Genomic DNA, 21,315 nt, shown 5'->3' with positions numbered 1-21,315 from the left:
GGAATGAGTGTCCTCCAGAGACAAGAGATACGGTGAGAAGCGTTGTCATCTGGGAGAAAGTCGGAGTAGAAGACAGGAGCCAGATGAGGTGGCTCGGTCATCTGGTCAGGAAGCCTCCTGGACAGATCCATGGGGGGTGTCCAGGACACGTTCGCCCAGATGTAAGGCCTCCTAGGATTTGCTGGGAGAAGCTGAACTTGTACTCATTGTTTTGTAGTAATAATACTGATAATGTACTAAGTAGTACTATGTAGTTGAAGGTTGCTGATGTCATGTTTGCTGGCATGGAAACATCAGCCAGCCTCCAAATAGAACGTCAATGAATGCCCTCCGGGACACACACACACACACACGGGGCAGCGTCGGGTCCGTGAGAGGTTCCACTTGATGGTTTGTCAGCGGCTCTGCACACAACTCCCTGACTGCTGGTTCTTCGCTCCTATTTCTTTGCCTGTAACTCGTCTTCATCCTTGTCTTCTTCAGGTAAGAACTTTTACCACTTCCTCAAATATGCAGTGTCCTCTTTCACCTGGGGGGGAAGGGTCGTCCCAAGGCGTGGCCAGGGTCACGGAGACCGCACCCGTTTCTCCCTCACGGGCATTCCCGTGGTCCCACAATGTTTCCCACAAGGTTTGTTTGTCCGCCATGCTGTTGGTGTTCATGACACCGTCGGCGGCGGAAGATCAAGGTTGATACAAGGTCGCTGGACAGGAAGTGAGACGAGATCCCATGCACGTGCATGTGACCTTCACAGTCACTGATCAGGCTTCAGGAACTCGTAAGCGATCACAAATGACACCTATTGATCAGCCTAGGCCGCGCTCCCCCCACCCCCGGGCTCACATTAGTGAGAGTGTCATGGCCCCCGTGCGGCGGCCATGTTGGCTTAATACGACTCATTTCAAGAGTTGGCCTCCATATTTTCACACTGTCAATCACTTTCTGGGCTGCAGTGTGGAGGGAGGTTGGGGGGGGGGGAGTTCCATGGAGCTGTCCCCGCCATCGACCTGTCACATGCGTGTCCATGTGCCCAGGCGTGCCACAGCTAATGAAGCTTGTTGTGTGACTTTCAGGATGGATCAGCATGGCAGGAGCCGAGCTCAGCGTCGCTATGACGACGATGATGACGGTGAGCTGACGCACACCCGCCAATCAAACTTATGACAAGTTAATGTGGTGAGAGTACAACGGCTGTCTCGTCATAGTTGGACTTCAAATTACATCATAGTGGGAGGAGTTTCTTCTGGAAAATTAGCAACTTTGTTAGAATACGATGTATTTTATCGTAATATTTAGATTTTTTTCCCAGAATATTCCAACTTTTCCTCCCAATATATACAATTTCATTTCAAATGGCGGCAGATTTTTAAATTTTTGCTGTTGTGTTTTTTTCCTGTTAAATGACATTCTTTAAAACATGCCGTAGGCCCCAAATGGCCCCGGGGCCGCACTTTGGACACCCGGGCTACATGGAGTAGATATGCTGTTCTGCACTGAAGCTTTTAGTACCTCATTGTTTGCTACCATGTTCACGTCATTCAGGACACAATGAAATAGGATGAATTGGGATGAATTGGGAGGAAGTAGAATTAATTAGGATGAACACAGATAATTGGGAGGAATTAGAATGAAGTACACTAAACTACAATGAATTGGGATGATCTAGGTATGAATTAGGGTGAACTCGGATTAATTGGGATGAAGTAGGATGAATTGGCATGAATTTGGGATGAACTAGGATGAACTGGAATTAATTGGGATGAAGTAGGATGAATAAGGATGGAGTATAATAAACCAGGATGAATTTGGATGAACTTGGATTAACTGGGATGAAGTAGGATGAATTAGGAGGAATTGAGATGAGGCAGGATGAACTCAGATGAATTGGGATGAACTCCAATGAATTAGGAAGAACTAGGATGAATTGGGATGAACTTGGATTAACTGGGAAGAAGTAGGGTGAATTAGGAGGAATTGAGATGAAGCAGGATGAACTTGGATGAAGTAGGATGAATTGGGATGAAGCAGGATGAACTGGGAGGAAGTAGGATGAACTGGGATGAAGTAGGATGAACTGGGAAGAAGTAGGGTGAATGAGGAGGAATTGAGATGAAGCAGGATTAACTTGGATGAAGTAGGATGAATTGGGATGAAGTAGGATGAACTGGGAGGAAGTAGGATGAATTAGGATGAACGAGGATGAATTGGGATGAACTCGAATGAATTAGGAAGAACTAGGATGAATTGGGATGAACTTGGATTAACTGGGAAGAAGTAGGGTGAATGAGGAGGAATTGAGATGAAGCAGGATGAACTTGGATGAAGTAGGATGAACTGGGATGAAGTAGGATGAACTGGGATGAAGTAGGATGAATTGGGATGAAGTAGGATGAACTGGGATGAAGTAGGGTGAATTAGGAGGAATTGAGATGAAGCAGGATGAACTTGGATGAAGTAGGATGAACTGGGAGGAAGTAGGATGAACTGGGATGTGACCAGGTGTCCTAATGAAGCATCATGCCATGACTCCTACCAGGAGAACCAAAAAACGGCATTCCCTGTGTGTTCCTTGCAGACGTCCAGCCCTTCTACATCGGCGTCCCCGTGTCCCACAGGCGGAAGAGACGGCGCCACCGCTCGTACGACCACGATGGCGAGCGTGGCCCCTGCCACTCGCGCTACGATCACCATGGTGACCGTGAGCACGCCCGCCGAGGATTCTACCAGGACAGCGATGGCGAAGACCGCCCTCAGCTGCTGGAGCGCGCCGACCCCTCGGGTGAGCCGCCATCTTGTCTAGCTTATTGCCCCACTTCCGCCTCCTGCTGGCCGCTCAGACGGATTCCATTGAAAGTCACGGGACGAATTCCTGCGCTTTTTGTTCCCCCCGTCATGTGCAAGGTTAATCTCGCCGTGTCGTCGGGTGGGCGGCGGCCTCCGGTGCGAACTTGCGATGAGGCCAACATGGAGGCCGTAAGCTGATTAAAGCTTGTTATTTGGGACGGCGTGCACGGCCTTTTTGTTTTGGAGCTTTCTGTGCGCGTGCACGTGTGGGAGGAGCGTCCTCCAGGGCTCTGTGGCGTGTCGGCCCTCTTCCTCAAACTTTTATCGTGGACGGCATAGCAGAACGAGTCCAGCGGATGCACGCCGCTGTTGTCCCACTGAGCCAAATAAGAGCAAGCATGCAGGACCCCGCCATCTTGGCCTCCCGCCGGATGCTGGCGGCCTCTCACATAGGTAACAGATAGCTAGGTGGGTTAGCGCTGCTAGCTTGATGCGCGCGGTGGGGTGTTGGGGGGGGGGGGGGGGGGGGGCTTGAAGCTGTCAGTGCCTCCAGGCTGGCTTGTTAATGAAGATTGATGGAGGGTGGAGAGACAGCGGCTTGTCATAGCGCCCTCTGCTGGAACAAAGCTGTAGTGCAACCGCACGCTTCTACAGGTTGTTATGATTGGTTGTGATAAGCACGTGACTTCACGGGCTGACAGTGCTGGTTGGTGCACTTGTGTAGTTAGTGTGTTAGTACACTGATTATTGATTATTATTGAAAATAATTGTAATTATTGAAATTATAATTATTATTTTTTATTATTTATATTTAGAATTTAATTATTTATTGTAATAATATTGACTAATTATATATATATATATATGTATATATATATATATATATATATAATTATTTTATTTTTTTTTTAAATTATTTTATTTTATGTAGTTGTTATTGCTACAATTACACTATAATATACTCTAAAGTGCACTTCTCAGCGGGCGTCACATGACCCATGCGTGTTGATCACCATGCAGTGTCACCGGCGGCCGAGAGGCTGCGTCACATCCTGGCAGAGGACGAAGGCGGGCCGACGCCCACCATCTTCACAGAGATGGACACGCTGCAGCAGGAGGGCGGCGAGCTGGAGTGGAAGGAGTCGGCCAGGTGCGCCTCGCTCTTTTGCCCCGCAGGTTGATGGCGTGACGGCGTGCTGACAGTGCGGTCTGCGCAGGTGGGTGAAGTTTGAGGAGAAGGTGGAGGAAGGCGGCGAGCGATGGAGCAAACCTCACGTGTCCACGCTGACGCTGCACAGCCTCTTTGAGCTGCGAACGTGTCTCCAGACAGGAAGTATCCTGCTGGACTTGGACGCCTTCTCACTGCCGCACATCGTGGGTGAGTCCCCGCCATCACCATCGCCCCGCCCCACCGAATGCCGTTCAGGTTGTGATGTGCGGCGCCCCCGCAGACGAGATCGTGGAGCGACAGATAGCTGATGGCCTGGTCTCGGAGGACGTGAAGGAGAAGATCAGCTTCGTGTTGCTACGGCGACACCGCCACCAGACCAAGAAGCCCATCCACCGCTCGCTGGCCGACATTGGGAAGTCCTCCTCTGCTGCCGCCCCCAGTAAGCACTCCAACGCACGACGCTGACGCTCCCCGCTTCCGTCTGACGCTCCCTAACGCTCTTTTCGCTTCTAACACCGCCAACGCTCGCTCCGCCCTCTCGGCACTGACTCCGCCTCCCGTGCGCTCAGACCGTAGTCCTCAGGTGACGCTGAGTCGTAGCACTAGTTCCGCTTCCGCCATCCATCGATCTACTGACGACCTGCGCTCGCGACACGCCAGCAGCCTGGGACGCCTGCGTGAGTTTCACACACACAATATATGTGTTAACTTTTATGAATGTAAAACTTTATGTGTTGCTGCTGATCAGAAGGAAGTAGCCAAAAAGTACTAACTAATAATAATAATAATAATAATCATGTGAAAAGGTTCCCCCACTGCTGCTCTCATGCTTTGCTTCTTTGGCTCGCCTGCTTTGGTGTTTGAATGTTTGTAAAGTTATGATTGACTGAAAGATCGATGTCCGCTTCTTGGAAAGACCATGTACCGTATCACCACGTAACACCATGTATCAACACATAACACCACGTATCACCACGTATCACCATTTATCACATACTACAGTATTAATTGGCCCTGTACCCTAGAAAGCGCCCATGAATGATACGGGAAAAGGCCAAAATGATACTGTGTCAAAGCCCAGGGCAGTGATACTGATAAAATATAGAGTTTAACCATGTCCAGTATCAGCCCCCGTAGCTGTCCACTCAGAGCGCGCTGCTCTGGTATCGTGCCCGGGAAACAACCAATCAGAGAACAGCGCACGAGCGTTTGTTTTGCTGCCGTCTGTGCTCTGTCAACATGTCAGCGGTTGACACTCCCGGCGAAAGACAAATAGGGAAAATAGCAAACAGAATAGTAGAAATGGAACGTTTTATCACCATTAATGAGGAGGACACTCTTGAAATGATCGAAAAAACTAAAAATGCAAATACAAGTCGGAAAACCAAGGGCGACTGCAACTGCAAGAACGAACGAAGACTGGTAGAAAGTATTCCCCCGCCTGAGTTAGACAAATACGTGTCTATGTTTATTGTAACGTCGTTGCCGACGCTATGGAAAGGACACGACTGTGATCGCTAACAAGCTTTTATTACACAACAATAATGGCTACTGTCGGCCGTAACCACGCCGTTGCAACCACCGCCAGCACCGCAACAGTGCTTCCTCAACACGACACGCCCCCACCCCTGGTGCATTCACAGTCACGCGGAACAGTCAGACACTCAAGAACACAACATGTCAACATGAACACGTCAGGGTCGCTACATTATTTTATCAATCAGAAAAGAAAATGGGGATGAATACGAACCTGATTCGCTCAAATCAAAATTCAACTCTCTGGCACGTTACATGATGGAAAAACGAAAGTACGTGATAATAAGCTCATGATTAAATAGTATGTGATAATAAGATCATCACATGGTTTGTCTGGTATCAGGCCAGGTATCATGCTCCCAAGTGTCAGTATCAGCCCGAGACCGAAGGTCGAGCACGCGTGTGATAACCTCTAATTATCACATACTACAGTATTAATTGGCCCTGTACCCTAGAACCCGCCCATGAATGATACGGGAGAAGGCCGAAATGATACTGTCAAAGCCCAGGGCAGTGATACTGATAAAATATAGAGTTTAACCATGTCCAGTATCAGCCCCCGTAGCTGTCCACTCAGAGCGCGCTGCTCTGGTATCGTGCCTGTGAAACAACCAATCAGAGAACAGCACACTAGTGCTTAGTGCCTATTGCTTCTCCAGTCACCTTCGGTCTCGGGCTGATACTGACACTTGGGGGCATGATACCTGGCCTGATACCAGACAAACCATGTAATGATCTTATTATCACATACTATTTAATCATGAGCTTATTATCACGTACTATTTAATCAAAAGTTTCCAGAAAATGTTCAGTTACATGTGTTATATCTAAACAGTGTAAACACAATAATTGCAAAAATATGTCAACAATAATATTTATCAACAGTCTTATCTTATCAATGTCTGACAATTAAAGTTCCATTAATCAAGATTGGGTTTTTTGGTGACTGGAGAAGCACTAGGCACTAAGCACTCGTGTGCTGTTCTCTGATTAGTTGTTTCACGGGCACGATACCAGAGCAGTGCGCTCTGAGTGGACAGCTACGGGGGCTGATACTGGACATGGTTAAACTCTATATTTTATCAGTATCACTGCCCTGGGCTTTGACACGGTATCATTTCGGCATTTTCCCGTATCATTCATGGGCGGTTTCTAGGGTACAGGGACAATTAATACTGTAGTATGTGGTAATAAGATCATCACATGGTTTGTCTGGTATCAGGCCCAGTATCATGTGATAACCTATAAGTATCACTACGTATCACCACGTAAAAGCGTGTGTTGCCTTTACAGATCACGCACAGAGTCGCAGTATGACCGACATTTCCGACACGCCCAGCTCTGACCAGGTAACTACGTGTGTATGTTTGCTCCTTCCTTCCCTCCATCTTCTATTGTGATGTTTTCCTCAAGTTGCCCTGAAGTGTCCAGGCTCCCCTCCATCCAAGTCCTGACCTGCATAGGACCTAGGGTGTCCAAGTTGAGGGCTGTCTGTCGGACAGGGCAGGTGCTAACTGGTCTCCGTGCTGCCACCTAGCTGCCACAGCAGGAGGAGCCTCTAAGCTTGTTGCTAAGCTAAGAGGCAGATATTTGCTGCCTAAGCTCCCGCCGGCTGTGGGAAAGGAGCAAAGGGTGACCTTCTTCAAACCTTCTTGTTGGTGCTGCTATGTGGCAGCAGCTAGCATGAACCTACCTTCATAGTGGTGTTAGCTTTATCATGCTAGTGTTAGCTTGTGGCTTCTGCCACTGAGGGAAGACCTTTGGATGGAAGCAGACCCACGTGCGGCTCAGGTGGGGGGAGCGTCCCGTAAAGTTGTAAAAAGTGACGTTTTGCCGCCAGCTGAAGAACAAATTCATGAAGAAGATTCCACGCGATGCCGAGGCGTCCAACGTGCTAATTGGCGAGGTGGACTTCCTGGACAAACCCTTTGTCTCCTTCGTACGCCTAGCTCAAGCCACCACTCTGGGCGGCCTCACGGAGGTCCCGGTGCCGACCAGGTGGGTCTCCCCGCCTCTTTGCCCCCTGAAGTGGTAGCATGCGACTTAGTGACCAGGACTGTCTTGCAGGTTCCTCTTCATCTTACTGGGTCCTCACGGCAAGACCAAGTCCTACAACGAGATTGGGCGGGCCATCGCCACGCTCATGGTGGACGATGTAAGGCGCACCCCGACGGGCTGCCCCCGCGGCCGCCGCCTTCCTTTCACGTTGTGTGTCTGTGTGCCACCAGCTGTTCAGCGATGTAGCGTACAAAGCCAGGGACCGCGAGGACTTGATCGCAGGCGTGGATGAGTTCCTGGATGAGGTTATCGTCCTCCCGCCAGGAGAATGGGACCCCAAAATCCGCATTGAGCCCCCCAAGAAGGTTCCGTCAGCTGAGATGAGGCAGGACTCATCATTGATGCTCTGATGATGTCATCTTTACCGGACGCAGCTCAACCCGTTCTGCTTCCAGGAAGTCGGTGCTTAACCTGAACGAGCTGGGCCAGATGAACGGGGCGGCCGGGGGGGCGGCCGGCGGGGAAGACGAGGAGCTTCCAGCACCACATGAGTTGGGAGAGGAGCTGAAGTTCACCGGGAGGTAAGATGCACGTCCTTGGAGGGCAGGAGGCGGACCAAACAGCTTGTCCTTCTCGGTCTGAAGGGTGGGCGGCGGCTTGTGGCTGGACATCAAGAGGAAGATTCCGTGGTACTGCAGCGACATCTACGATGGCTTCCATATCCAGACCATCTCTGCCGTGCTCTTCATCTACTTGGGCTGCATCACCAACGCCATCACCTTTGGCGGCCTGCTTGGGGACGCCACTGACAACTACCAGGTCAGGCGTCGACACTGTCAGCCCTCCTTGTCGTCCTTCCTCTGTGACTCCGCCTCCTTTCAGGGCGTGATGGAGAGCTTCTTGGGGACGGCTTTGGCGGGAACCGTCTTCTGCTTGTTTGGCGGTCAGCCTCTCATCATCCTCAGCTCCACGGGACCCATCCTAATCTTTGAGAAGCTTCTCTACGAGTTCAGCAAGTAAGACCCGTGCGGGCTGGATGGCGTGTTGACGCTTGACGGCATGTTTGCGTGTGGCGCAGGAACAACGGCATAGACTACATGGAGCTGCGTTTGTGGATCGGCATCCACGCATGTCTGCAGTGCTTCCTGTTGGTCCTGTCCGATGCCAGCTACATCATCAAGTACATGACCCGTTTCACCGAGGAGGGCTTCTCCAGCCTCATCTCCTTCATCTTCATCTCGGATGCCATCAAGAAGATGGTGGGTTCGGTGTCAGCACGTTAGCGTGGAAGCTAGCGCTGAGGCCTGTGTGTGTGTGTGCAGGTGGGATCTTTCAAGTATTACCCCATCAACCGCGGCTTCAAGCCCGACTTCATCACGTCCTACAAGTGTGATTGCGTCCCCCCTGACCAGGGTGAGTCCTCCTCACGCCTACGTGACCACGAGGGTCTTTGCGTGTTGACTTTGTCTTGCTTTTGTGTCCCGACTGCTTCCTGCCGTGGCCTGGACATGTGAGTATGGCGCGACGGGGGAGTTTGCTAATGAGGCTCGTTAGCTTAGCTTGTCATTGTTTGCTCCCTCAGCGCGGCACACCGACACCTCAGCGTTGCTCGCGGACGACAACATGACCCTACTGGTGAGTGGGCGCCTTTGTTGCCCTTGCGCCCCTAATTTGGCGGCTTCCACTACTCGCATCTTCTCTCCCGCAGTTCAACCTGAGCGACCTGGACTGGAGTCAGCTGAGCAAGAAGGAGTGCGTCAAGTACGGCGGCGCCCTGGTGGGCAAGGCCTGTAAGTACGTCCCCGACCTGGCCCTCATGTCCTTCATCCTCTTCTTTGGCACCTACTCCATGACCGTGTCCCTCAAGAAGTTCAAGTTCAGCCGCTACTTTCCGACAAAGGTGAGACGCCCGCCGCAGCGCCCGCCATTGCTTTCCCCGCCACTGAACCTGCATGTGATCCCATGTGGACCAAACGTCCGTGACGAATGTCCCGGCCCTGAATGCGTTGCCATGGAAACATTGGCCGAGTCTCAAATGGAATACTGTACTGTAGTCCCACAGCCTTAAAGCTCCAGCCTTAGAGGGCCAGCCTTTGAGGGCCGGCCTTAAAGGGCCGGCCTTAAAGGGCCGGCCTTAAAGGGCTATCGAGTGTGCTAAATGTGCCAGCAGTGGTGTGAACACACTTATGCACTCAAGTATGCAAGTGCACAGCCTTCTCTTGACAATCATGAACTTGTCGTATCCGTGCAACCACACCGGCCCACATGTCACCTAAACCCCTGACCCCAACCCAAACCACCCCCCCTCCCTTGTTGCTGCAGCTCCGTAAGTTGGTAAGCGATTTCTCCATCATCATTTCCATCCTGGTCTTCTGTGGGTTGGACACCCTGCTGGACCTGGACACTGCCAAACTGCACGTCCCCACTGAGATAAAGGTCCCTGAATCACCTGGATCACCCCTTCCTCCCTCAGTGTGTGTGTGTGTGTGTGTGTGTGTGTGTGACACATTCATTCATGTTCTTTGATTCTTAACAAACACATTCTCTCTTTTCTTTCTGTTGTATGTGTCTCTCCGTCACTGTGTGTGTGTGTGTGTGTGTGTGTGTGTGTGTGTGTGTGTGTGGATGCTAAGCTAAGGAAGCTAATCAGTGATTTTGCCATCTTCATGTCCATCATGTCCTTTGTGGGTCTGGATATGTTGGTGGGTTTAGACACACCCAAACTAATCGTTCCTACTGAGTTGAAGGTATTTTTTAACGCGCTGCTCCTAGCATGCATGCTAATCTCATGTACACTGTGTATGTGTATACTATGTGTACAAATACACAGTCTGTGGTTGTGTTTGTTTGTTGACGTTTGTTTGCGTGCGCAGCCCACACGTTCTGACCGCGGTTGGGTGGTGATGCCGTTCGGGAAGAACCCGTGGTGGTGGCACCTGGCAAGCTTCATTCCCGCCCTGCTGGTCACTATCCTCATCTTCATGGACCAGCAGATCAGCGCCGTCATCGTCAACCGCAAGGAGAACAAACTGAAGGTTAGACGTGTACTCCTGTCGCAGCCAAAAAGGGGAACCCACAGAGAACCACTTTGGTCTTTGTCCTCCCGGCCCCTTAGAAAGGTTGCGGCTACCACCTGGACCTCTTCTGGGTGGGCATCCTGATGGCGGTGTGCTCCTTCATGGGTCTTCCGTGGTACGTAGCCGCCACCGTCATCTCCATCGCCCACATCGACTCCCTCAAGATGGAGAGTGAGTCCAGCGCCCCCGGAGAGCAGCCCCAGTTCCTGGGCGTCCGGTAAGACCGCCGTGATGCCTCACAGGCCACCTCCTCCTCCTGGTGGACGCTTGTCTTTGCTGACCGGACCGTCCTCTTCCCGTCCTCCAGCGAGCAGAGACTGACCGGCACGCTTGTTTTTGTTCTGACCGGACTCTCTGTCTTCCTCGCCCCCGTCCTTCAGGTCAGAACCAGAACTTAAACCAAGAGAGCCTCCTGTTAGCGTGCTAACCTTGTCATCCACTGACCTTCTGTTTCAGTACATCCCCATGCCCGTTCTCTATGGCGTCTTCCTGTACATGGGCGTGGCCTCACTCAGCGGCATCCAGGTAGCCACGCCTCTTTCTGGAGCTTACAGCTTAGCCCGTCTACATACAGTAGTACTACTCCAGTCTACTGTATATACTACTCGACTTGCAACTCGATGTACCACTAGACATACTACTCTATAAACTGCAATATGTAATACTCTATATAGTAGTAGACATACTACTCTATATACCACTATAGGTACTACTCTATATACTACTATTGCTACTACTGTAGATACTAGTACACATACTACTCTATATACAGTACTAGTATACATACTACACTCTATACTAGTAAACATATTACTAGTCTACGTATGACTCTATATACTAGTATACATCCTACTCTATATACCACTATACATACTACTCTATATACTACTATAGGTACTACTGTAGGTACTAGTACACATACTACTCTATATACAGTACTAGTATACATACTACACTCTATACTAGTAAACATATTACTAGTCTACGTATGACTATATATACTAGTATACATACTACTCTATATATCACTATACATACTACTCTATATACTACTATAGGTACTACTGTAGATACTAGTACACATACTACTCTATATACAGTACTAGTATACATACTACACTCTATACTAGTAAACATATTACTAGTCTACGTATGACTCTATATACTAGTATACATACTACTCTATATACCACTATACATACTACTCTATATACTACTATAGGTACTACTGTAGATACTAGTACACATACTACTCTATATACAGTACTAGTATACATACTACACTCTATACTAGTAAACATATTACTAGTCTACGTATGACTCTATATACTAGTATACATACTACTCTATATACTACTATAGGTACTACTGTAGATACTAGTACACATACTACTCTATATACAGTACTAGTATACATACTACACTCTATACTAGTAAACATATTACTAGTCTACGTACGACTCTCTACACTAGTATACATACTACTCTATATACTAGTAAACATACTGCTAGTGTACATACAAGTCTATATAGTAGTGTTCTGTACTACTAGTGTGTATATTGTGTAGAAAATGTCCACATTCGTGTGCTGTATCTGTATCTGTGTGTTAGTTCTGGGAGCGAATCAAGTTGTACATGATGGCTCCCAAACACCAACCGGACTTCGCCTTCCTGCGTCACGTCCCACTGAGACGCGTCCACCTCTTCACCCTGGTCCAGATCACCTGTCTGGCTGTCCTCTGGGTCCTAAAGTCCACCTTCCTCGCCATCATCTTCCCTGTCATGGTCAGCACGCCATCTTGCTCACTCATATTGTTGGTGTCGACCATTGATTATTGATAACATATCATCAATAACAAGATCATCTACCATGGATGATTGATTACTATCATTGATGGTTGATATCATTCACCATTGATGACTGGTATCATCTACCACTGATCACAATCATTGATGGTTGATATCATCCAGCCTTAATGATGGATAGAATCTATTGATGGTTGATATCATCTACCACTGATGACTGGTATCGTCTACCAATGACTGATATCATCCATCAATGATCACAATCATTGATGATGGATATCATCTTGGGTTGATGATGATATCATCTTGCATTGATGATTGATATCATCTAGCGTTGATGATTGATATCATCTAGCATTGATGATTGATATCATCGAGGATTGATGATGGATATCATCTGACGTTTATAATGATGGATATCATCTAGGATTGATGATGGATGTCATTTTAGGTTTATGATGATGGATATCATCTAGGGGTGATGATGGATATCTAAGGTTTATGATGATGGATATCATCTAGCATTGATGACTGATCAACTAGGGTTTATGATGATATCATCTAGGTTTGATGATGATATTCATCATCAATCTAGATGATATCATCATCATGGATTGAAGATGGATATCATCTTGGGTCGATGATGGATATCATCTCGGGGCGATGATGACATCAATCTGGGGGCGATGATGACATCATCTAGGGGCGATGATGACATCATCTAGGGGCGATGATGACATCATCTAGGGTCGATGATGACATCATCTAGGGTCGATGATGACATCATCTAGGGGTGATGATTACATCATCGAGGGTCGATGATGGATATCATCTAGGGGTGATGATGATATCATCCAGCACTGATGATTGATTAGCATCTGCGTCATCGTCTCGCTATGATAATGAGTGTTATTGCTAAGTTGAATGCATTGAAGTCCCAGGATCAGTCCTGCAATGAAAGGTGATTGGGGTGAGTGTGGTGCATGCAGATCCTGGGTCTGATGGTGGTGCGGAAGCTTCTGGACCTGATGTTCTCTCAACACGACCTGGCCTGGCTAGATGACATCCTGCCTGATAAGGACAAGAAGAAGAGGGAGGACGACAAGAAGAAGAAGAAGAAGAAGAGCGCGGAGGCGGAAAGTGACGAGGAGGTGAGCATCCAGGCGCCATGTTGCGGCGGCTGCGTGCAGACTAACACGTGACTAACACGCTCAACGTCTCCTCTTCCTCCACAGTGCTGCTGACTCAGCACTTTTCTTTAACACTTGTCATCCACTAACACCAACATCAGTGTCCCCACCTCACTCCTGTCTCTGTGGGACACTCGGACACGCCACCGTGGAGCCTTGGGTGCAGTCATGTGACCTCAAAGGGCGTGGACACCAGGGACTCTTTTTAGTGGGGGATGAACGTTTGCTTTGGTGGTCTTTTTTTCCTGCATGTTGACTCCTCCCCCTTTGTATTGCTCAGCCCGGGGGCCCCGCCCCCTCCCAGATTCCCATGGAGATTGTCCAGCCAGACTCCGCCCACAACCGCCCTCCCGCCCCCCACCTGTGACTGTGAGTAGCCCCTCCCCCTGTGTAAAGTTTTATGTTCAATAAAGTTAACTTTTCTCTGGTTTTTGCCTTCCCTGCTAAACAGCTAGCTAGCTACCACACTATTTATAGAACACAAGTTGCAAAAGAAGTCACTTTATAACGTCATTAGAGATGGCTGCCATCTTGTCCTGACAAACTGTGTGTGTGTGTGTGTGTGTGTGTGTGTCAGGAGGCCGAGCAGTACTCAATGTTGGCGTGCGATCAGAATCAAGCGGACCGCAGATACTGTGTGCTGAAGCTACACGTTCCCTACAGCGACCTGTTGCTGTCCCCTGACTCCACTTCCATGCCGCCCAAAGTGTCTCTTTTACTTTGAAATGTAGCGTGTGTGCGTGCGTATTTATTAGCCGCTTCCTCTGTAGGGCGCCATGAAATAAAGGTTAGAAAGGTTTTTTTGTTGCTGCTGATCGGTGTGGTAGACAAGTACTAACTAAATAAAGGAGACATGAATATGTCAGGTTTAGCTGTGAGCTGGACATAAATCTGTAGAACCTTTCTTCTCTTGCCTGTAAAACCTTACTGTCACCACTGAAGGCAGATATTCTGTCATGACGTCAGGGTAAACATGAGACCACGTGACACAACCAGGACGTGTAACGAAGGCTAGACCGTCTGGATTCACCAGGCTGGTTCGAAACTGGAAGAGGAGCCCTACAACGTCTGGCCTTCGTAGACCGGATAGGCTACTAACCTGGTAGGATGCAGACCCCGGATTCAAATACAGCCAGAGGAGACGTCACGGCTACAGGAAGTAGTCTCCTCGATGTGCAAATTGGACTTCCTTCTTGTGTTAGCTTGCTAGCATCGGAGGTGTTAACACAATGTATCTTGGTTGGTTGTTAAAACACTGCTCAGTTTCCCCTTGTGTTGTGACCATAATAACCGTGGTGACGTAAAAAGTCGGCTATTTAGATCAAAAATAACTGTACAATCTTGGACCAATCAGAGAAGACCTTACACTTACCGGAAGTAGTCACCTCGATGGGCCTATTGGACTTGCTGTTCGTGTTAGCTTTTTAGCATTTGTGTTAGCAGTTTAGTTAGTATACTGCTAAATGTCAGAAGGGTTTAATTACAATTGTAATGCTCGGCTAGCTTTAGCAACGGGTAGCAGTAGCTCTCCGAAGATCACCTGACAGGTGAGTGAAAGTTACCCTACTTCTGCTAGCGTCTTCATGGTGGATCGTGATTGGATTCCGCAGTGACGTCACTGATGACGGTTTGAAAGCCGAGCTCGGTGGTTGAAAGGGGACGCAGTCATCTTGGGTGGTTTTCCACAATGTGTTTTATTAGTTAGCACCATAAAAAGTCAAGAATCTCTCCCGAATATAGGAGAAAGGAGTCAGTCGAGGAGTAAAAAGTTGCACCGTGTGGCCAGCAGGTGTCGCTCACTTGCTGGCAGAGGTGAAGGTGAAGCATCCTCTCTGGTGGAACTGCATGTCTCTGATGCGACGCACGGACTGGATCTGAGGCTGCACGGCCGAGAAGTCGTTGTAGTGCCGGAAGTCACCGCACTCAAACAGGTACTGGTAGCCTCTGTAGCCCGGGTACTGGTAGCCCACCCACCTGAGGGACACGTCAAAGTGATTTAACTCCTTCAAAACAAAAGACTGTGTCTCAATTGCTGTGCTTGCGTACTTCACTTAAAAGTGCGGTAAAATACTGTGTACAGCGCTTGATCAGTACCCGGATGTTACATTTATGATGGCGCAGTGATGGATACTTGCCACCCTCAACAGCAACAACGGAAGGGGGGACTAGAGTGACCATTAAAATGAGAAGAAATGCGTGAAAATGTGGTCAGATGAACGAGTGTACCCATGCAAGTATTCCATTTGAGACTCAGCTGCGGCAATGCACCGTTCGTCCACACGGGGGTGCTGTTTGGTTTTCACTTCAGCCGCCATTCAGGCGTTTTACTTCTCAAAGGTTTTACGGGAGGGGAAACAAAATGCCCTACAAATTCAACTTTCACAACAAAAGCACAAAAAAGTGGCGTGTTTGACACCCAGGCGTCACGAGGATGTTTGTACAATGTTCAGTTGAGCACAAGGACACGTGCTAGCTGCTAGCTAAGTTTCAGTTTAGCTTGTTTAGCCTACAGCACTTCTGCTGGTTGGAACAGCAAACAGGAAAGAAAAGTCAAGAGTAAAATACATATTTGTGGACAAACAAAGAAGATGGAGAAGTCAGCTCCCGGCCGTGTGATGACGACATCATTTACAAGAGCATTAGTGCTGAGGAGGCCCAATATTTGTGGAACTTACGCTCCTCCTGGCACCCTCACGCTGCCCACTCGGTCACAGAAGCCATGCGCCCACAGGGTGGGAACGTCGTCCTCCTGGATCTCCATCTTGTTGCCCTTGAAGTCAGACAACTCGTGTAGGCAGATCTTGTGCTCCAAGCTGTCCTGTCAACGACGACGACACGAAACGTCAAGCTCGATATACATATTTAGATATCATTAGCACGCTATCACTTTCACCAACGTCACCTATGGTAGCTGGCTAATATTCTAATTAATGTGATAAATAACTGGCCAATATGCTAACTAACTGTGTAGTGTCTTAGCTAATTGGATAATAATGCTAACTACTATAAAATATGCTAGCTAACTGACTAATGCATTAACTACCTTCTAATGTGCTAAATAACTGGCCAATATGCTAACTACTTGTGTAGTGTCTGAGCTAATTGGATAATAATGCTAACTACTATACAATATGCTAGCTAACTGACAAATGTGTTAACTACCTTCTAATGTTCTAAATAACTGGCCAATATGCTAACTACCTGTGTAGTGTCTCGGCTAATTGGACAATAATGCTAACTACCATATAATATGCTAGCTAACTGACTAATACGTTAACTACCTTCTAATGTGCAACTGGCCAATATGCTCAGTAATATGGTGATATGCTAACTACCTTCAAAGATGCTAACTTGGTTAAATACAGCTATGTGTGATTACATTAGTTAATGTGTTGATTACCTGGCTAATATGCTAACTGACTAATGTGTCAGCTGTTTCGTTAAATACTAAGAATGTGAAAAATAACTGGCTAATAAGCTATCTACCTGTGTGACATTAGCTAACGGGGTAGCTAGCGGGCCAAAATGCTCACTACCTTCTAATGCACTAACTAACAAGCTAATATGCTAACTACTCATCACAGGCTAATGTGCTAACTGCCTGGCTAAATACTAACTAGTCTGCAAACTAACTGGCTAATGTGCTAACAAACTAACTAATGTGCTAACTGCCTGACTCGTGCAAACTACTATGCTAATCAATGGCTAATGGCTAATCTATGGCTAACATGCTAACTAATATGACCACTCACAGGCTGATATGCTAACTACCGGGTTAATATGCTAACTGACTCATGTACTAATATGCCAATTGCTTGCTAACATGCTAACTACCTATTTTATACATTTAACTGGTTAACATGGTAATTGGTGAATAACTACCCATCTAATAGATGAGCGGCCATGTTAATATGCTAAATAACTGGCTAATATGCTAGCTGGCAAATAATAGACATGTTGTGGAAGGAAGCCATCAAGCTAGGGGTCCGTCGTTAGCAAGGTGCTAACACCTTGACCAGCATGGCCTTCAGGTGTAGGGTTAAGGGTCAGTGGGCGGTACCATGCGGATGGGCCTGAGGGACATGAGGCAGTCGCTGCGGTAGGAGTTGCTCCAGGTGTCCCAGCGAGGATACTCCCCCTTCTCCAGGATGAACATCTCCCCACGGAGGTTGGTCTGCTCAAAAGCAACAAAGCTGAAATGATGGGGGGAGGGGAAGGGTGGGGTGCCGCCGGGCATGGTTGTGTGTGTGTGTGTGGGGGGTGGTGGGGTAGACAGAGAGAGCCATGAGTGGACAGGTCAACACATCGACTGGTCTCTGGGGACGGAGGGGTCGTCTTACGGGCCGCTGTCCACGATGAGACTCCTCACTCGATCCAGTCCTCGCTCGCACACGTTCATGCACTCGCCCTGGATCTCCAACATCCTGCCCTGGAAGTTCTCCTGGTCGAACAGCATGATCTGCACACACACACACAACAGCAAGTGTGGTATGTTGGTCATGTGACCGTGTTGTGGGGTACATGGTGTGTCTTAAAAAAGCAGACCCCAGGCGGACTCACTCTGAAGGATCCCATGCCGGGCTCGCCCGTTTTGGTGGCCTTGCTGGAGGCGGCGGGGGCGGGGATTCCCTTGTCTTTGGGGTCGGCGCCCTGGCTGGAGGCGGACTTGGCGGTCTGAGACATGGCGGGGGGGCTTCAGGAGAGTCTGGATGGTAGATGGAGGCGATGATGCTGATGTTAGCGCGTGCGTGCGGGGGGCGTGCTCACCTGGGTCGGGTCTGTCCTACAGTGTGGCGTGAGGCAGGCTGGCTCGAGCTGGTCTCCCCCCTCGCTCCAGGCCAGCTTTTATAGTCTGGCAAAGGTTGAGCGCCGGGGCTCCCGGCACAAAAGAAAAAGCCTGGTCATCAGAGCAGGGCCGGGCCAAAGCCAAGCGGGTCATGGCATGGCCTGGAAGCCTGTAAGCACTTTAGCAGCAAAGGAAAGCGCTGAGCCAGGCGTTTAGGTTTGTGTTGGCTCCAGCAGGAATGTCAAGAACCCGCCCTGATGTCATCTCTTGAGCATCTTTGCAAACTTCCTGTTTGCTAACCTCTGCCGTGCTAACTGCACCTGCTAGCTTTTGGTGTGGCAGGAGAGATGCTAGCCATTACTCCCTCATACGCAGATTACAGAAGGATTGTTGTGGGATTATTTGTGCTATAGAAAAAGGATTAACCTGTTAGCTATGTACAGATTAGCTAATCGACGTTAATTTCATGTGCTTCATGGACTGTAATGGCATGCAGTGAAAGATGGATGCTTCTGATTGGTGGTTGCATCGTCACTAAGGATCTGTTGATAATGACGGATGATCAATAATAAACTTGGTTCGTCACATTTGTCTCTGGTCCATCATCTGGCACACCCAGCGACCTCTGACCTTTCCTTGTAATGATGGTCATGGTGGTCCGTGCCCCCCTCCCAGCTGATAATGTGGCGTCTGCACTTCTGGTCGTCCACAGATTAAAGCCTTTGTGCCCCCACCGCCCCCGCCAGATGACAAAGGCGACGAATCCCCGCCCCTCTGCTGAGCGGGCCTTTCGGGATGGCCTCCTGCCAGGGGAGGCTTTAAAAGGGAGGGGGCGCCAGGCTGCTCTCACTCTCGGCAGCAAAGAGCGTCAGAGAAAGGTGAGTGTCCGTCGCCCGCCCAGACCCCACATTCACCTAAGCAGTGCCTGGACCCCCAGCACGGGGTCTAGAAATACAGCTTCCGTGCCGGTGAAGGTGGGTCTCTGAACGGAACCAGGCGGTCCGTCCGGTTCTGCTTGTCGGGTGGCTTTCCGGGTTCTGACCCGCTATGTGTCCTTGCAGACAAGATGACTCACCACTGCACCAAGTTCTCCGGACACTGGAAGGTGAGTGGGGGGCGGCGGGTCACACGGCAGCGAGCTGTACGCGCCGCTGCTCAAACGGCGTCTCGCTGTGCGTAGATCATCGTGTTCGACGAGGAGTGCTTCCAGGGCCGGCGCCACGAGTTCACATCCGAGTGCTGCAACGTGATGGAGTTGGGCTTCGAGACCGTGCGCTCCCTGCGGGTGGAGAGCGGGGCGTGAGTGCTCAGTGTCCAACCACCGTGTGCGGCGTCCTCGTGTCCCGCTAACGTCTTTGCTCCTTGCAGCTGGGTAGGCTACGAGCACGCCTCCTTCCAGGGCCAGCAGCTGGTTCTGGAGCGGGGCGAGTACCCCCAGTGTGACGCTTTCGGGGGAAGCAACGCCTACCACATCGAAAGGTTGACCTCCTTCCGGCCTATCGCCTGCGCTGTGAGTGGCGTCCACGTCGCATCCGATGTTGCTACGTCCTCCTGAGCGTGTCTTCTCTTTCCCATCTAGAACCACAGAGAGTGCCGCATGACCATCTTTGAGAGGGAGAACTTCCTGGGTCGGAAAGGTGAACTGAGTGACGACTACCCCTCCCTGCAGGCCATGGGCTGGTGCAACAATGAAGTGGGCTCTCTGCGGGTCCAGTCCGGAGCGTGAGTGACCCCATCCCCTCTGTCGTCCTAGCTCGACGCACTCTGACCCCTCCCCCATCTCTCAACAGCTTTGTGTGCTACCAGTACCCTGGTTACCGTGGTTACCAGTACATCATGGAGTGTGACCGTCACTGCGGCGAGTACAAACACTTCAAGGAGTTTGGCTCCCACAGCCAGACCCCTCAGGTCCAATCCATCCGCCGCATCCAGCAGTGACCCCTCACCTCTGACCCCCGCTGCTTCCCAGCTGATTAAACCGTCTTTCTTAAACATCAGCAGCATTTCCTTCATTTCACATCACCTCATTCTGCATCTTCATCTCATCACGTGTTGGTGTTGGGACTACAGTAAAGGGTCAAGGATTAGGTTAGAGGGAAAGGGGTTAGGCTAGGGTTGGGGTTAGGTGTACACTTACGCTTTGGTTTAGGCGGTGGGGGCTCATGTCGGTGTTGGGACTACAGTTCAAGGATTAGGTTCGATTTAGGGAATAAGAGTTGGGCGAGCGTTACGGTTAGGTTTACACTCAGGGTTTGGGTTAGGATTTGGGGTTTAGTGGATTAGGATTAGGTTCATCCCCATCCCTTACGATTTGAGGCTTAGAGGTAGGCGTTAGGGTTCGATTCTGAAATATGTTTGTTGTCACCTGTAACACAATAAGAGATATGGGGCTAGGGCAGGGGTGTCCAAGGAGCGGCCCAAGAGCCATTTGTGGTTAGCAACTGGTTATTGTTGGCTTGTAGCACGTTGTCAAAATAAAATTACACCAAATAAAACAGCAAAAATGGACAAAAGTCCATGTCCATGTAAAAATACATAAAAATATCAAAGTGGAGGAAATCATTTGGACCCTGGGTTAGTGTCAAAGGTTAGCCTAAGGCTGTTGTTTTAATAAATGTTAATAAACACATAAGATGACAGCTGAGTGGTTAGCGCGAAGGCCTCACAGCTAGGAGACCGGGGTTCAATTCCACCCTCGGCCATCTCTGTGTGGAGTTTGCATGTTCTCCCCGTGCATGTGTGGCTTTTCTCCGGGTACTCCGGTTTCCTCCCCCATTCCACTCCAAATTGTCCGTAGGTATGAATGTGGGTGGGAATGGTTGTTTGTCTATATGTGCCCTGTGATTGGCTGGCCACCAGTCCAGGGTGTACCCCGCCTCTTGCGACCTTTGTGAGGATAACTGGTAGAAAATTAATGAATGAAACACATGAGATGTTTGGATGTACATGATGTTGCTTTAGCATGTA

General features: G+C 49.2%; 3 protein-coding genes across 7 annotated transcripts; 2 read left to right on the top strand and 1 right to left on the bottom strand.

Annotated features, from left to right (window-relative positions):
• The first annotated feature begins 359 nt into the window (after positions 1-359).
• On the top strand, positions 360-19,052 carry slc4a5b (solute carrier family 4 member 5b). 4 transcript variants are annotated; one of them, XM_058057828.1, is made up of 28 exons: positions 360-483; positions 1,074-1,129; positions 2,576-2,779; positions 3,805-3,934; positions 4,002-4,162; positions 4,236-4,394; positions 4,525-4,632; positions 6,785-6,840; positions 7,332-7,489; positions 7,559-7,646; positions 7,720-7,874; positions 7,945-8,070; positions 8,134-8,308; positions 8,372-8,505; positions 8,568-8,748; positions 8,812-8,902; positions 9,093-9,124; positions 9,198-9,389; positions 9,812-9,925; positions 10,123-10,236; positions 10,363-10,524; positions 10,605-10,783; positions 10,874-10,946; positions 11,023-11,091; positions 12,178-12,351; positions 13,362-13,523; positions 13,843-13,931; positions 14,140-19,052. In XM_058057828.1, the coding sequence occupies exons 2-27, from the start codon at positions 1,075-1,077 to the stop codon at positions 13,927-13,929; spliced, it is 3,339 nt and encodes a 1,112-aa protein (XP_057913811.1). In that variant the 5' UTR covers positions 360-483; position 1,074; the 3' UTR covers positions 13,930-13,931; positions 14,140-19,052. The 4 variants fall into 4 exon arrangements, with proteins under 4 accessions (XP_057913811.1, XP_057913812.1, XP_057913813.1 ...); XM_058057829.1 differs by lacking the exon at positions 9,812-9,925; XM_058057830.1 differs by lacking the exon at positions 10,123-10,236.
• On the bottom strand, positions 15,233-18,494 carry crybb1 (crystallin, beta B1). Its single transcript, XM_058057837.1, has 6 exons — positions 18,330-18,494; positions 18,123-18,267; positions 17,903-18,021; positions 17,623-17,755; positions 16,238-16,380; positions 15,233-15,536 (listed from the first exon to the last, which is right to left on the bottom strand). Exons 2-6 carry the CDS (start codon positions 18,243-18,245, stop codon positions 15,359-15,361), a joined length of 696 nt encoding a protein of 231 aa, XP_057913820.1. The 5' UTR covers positions 18,246-18,267; positions 18,330-18,494; the 3' UTR covers positions 15,233-15,358.
• A 67-nt stretch (positions 19,053-19,119) lies between the features above and the next one.
• On the top strand, positions 19,120-20,345 carry cryba4 (crystallin, beta A4). 2 transcript variants are annotated; one of them, XM_058057839.1, is made up of 6 exons: positions 19,120-19,226; positions 19,410-19,453; positions 19,529-19,647; positions 19,717-19,858; positions 19,928-20,070; positions 20,139-20,345. In XM_058057839.1, the coding sequence occupies exons 2-6, from the start codon at positions 19,415-19,417 to the stop codon at positions 20,284-20,286; spliced, it is 591 nt and encodes a 196-aa protein (XP_057913822.1). In that variant the 5' UTR covers positions 19,120-19,226; positions 19,410-19,414; the 3' UTR covers positions 20,287-20,345. The 2 variants fall into 2 exon arrangements, with proteins under 2 accessions (XP_057913822.1, XP_057913821.1); XM_058057838.1 differs by having other exon boundaries at positions 19,183-19,322.
• The last annotated feature ends 970 nt before the right edge of the window (positions 20,346-21,315 follow it).

Source organism: Doryrhamphus excisus, chromosome 19 (genome assembly GCF_030265055.1).
Source record: "Doryrhamphus excisus isolate RoL2022-K1 chromosome 19, RoL_Dexc_1.0, whole genome shotgun sequence".
In the NCBI taxonomy this organism is placed as follows: Eukaryota; Metazoa; Chordata; class Actinopteri; order Syngnathiformes; family Syngnathidae; genus Doryrhamphus; species Doryrhamphus excisus.
Note: the sequence above shows the minus strand (reverse complement) of the source record. Positions and strands in the feature narration are given on the sequence as shown.

Coding starts and splice junctions, on each gene's coding strand:
- slc4a5b (XM_058057828.1), top strand. CDS start 1,075: ATGGATCAGCATGGCAGGAGCCGAGCTCAGCGTCGCTATGACGACGAT. Junction 4,163..4,235: donor CTCACTGCCGCACATCGTGG/GTGAGTCCCCGC, acceptor GCGCCCCCGCAG/ACGAGATCGTGGAGCGACAG. Junction 10,237..10,362: donor TCGTTCCTACTGAGTTGAAG/GTATTTTTTAAC, acceptor TTGCGTGCGCAG/CCCACACGTTCTGACCGCGG.
- crybb1 (XM_058057837.1), bottom strand. CDS start 18,245: ATGTCTCAGACCGCCAAGTCCGCCTCCAGCCAGGGCGCCGACCCCAAA. Junction 16,381..17,622: donor CCCTCAGGCCCATCCGCATG/GTACCGCCCACT, acceptor CGTCGTTGACAG/GACAGCTTGGAGCACAAGAT. Junction 15,537..16,237: donor GTGAGGGTGCCAGGAGGAGC/GTAAGTTCCACA, acceptor CGTGTCCCTCAG/GTGGGTGGGCTACCAGTACC.
- cryba4 (XM_058057839.1), top strand. CDS start 19,415: ATGACTCACCACTGCACCAAGTTCTCCGGACACTGGAAG. Junction 19,859..19,927: donor TCCGGCCTATCGCCTGCGCT/GTGAGTGGCGTC, acceptor TTTCCCATCTAG/AACCACAGAGAGTGCCGCAT. Junction 20,071..20,138: donor CTGCGGGTCCAGTCCGGAGC/GTGAGTGACCCC, acceptor ATCTCTCAACAG/CTTTGTGTGCTACCAGTACC.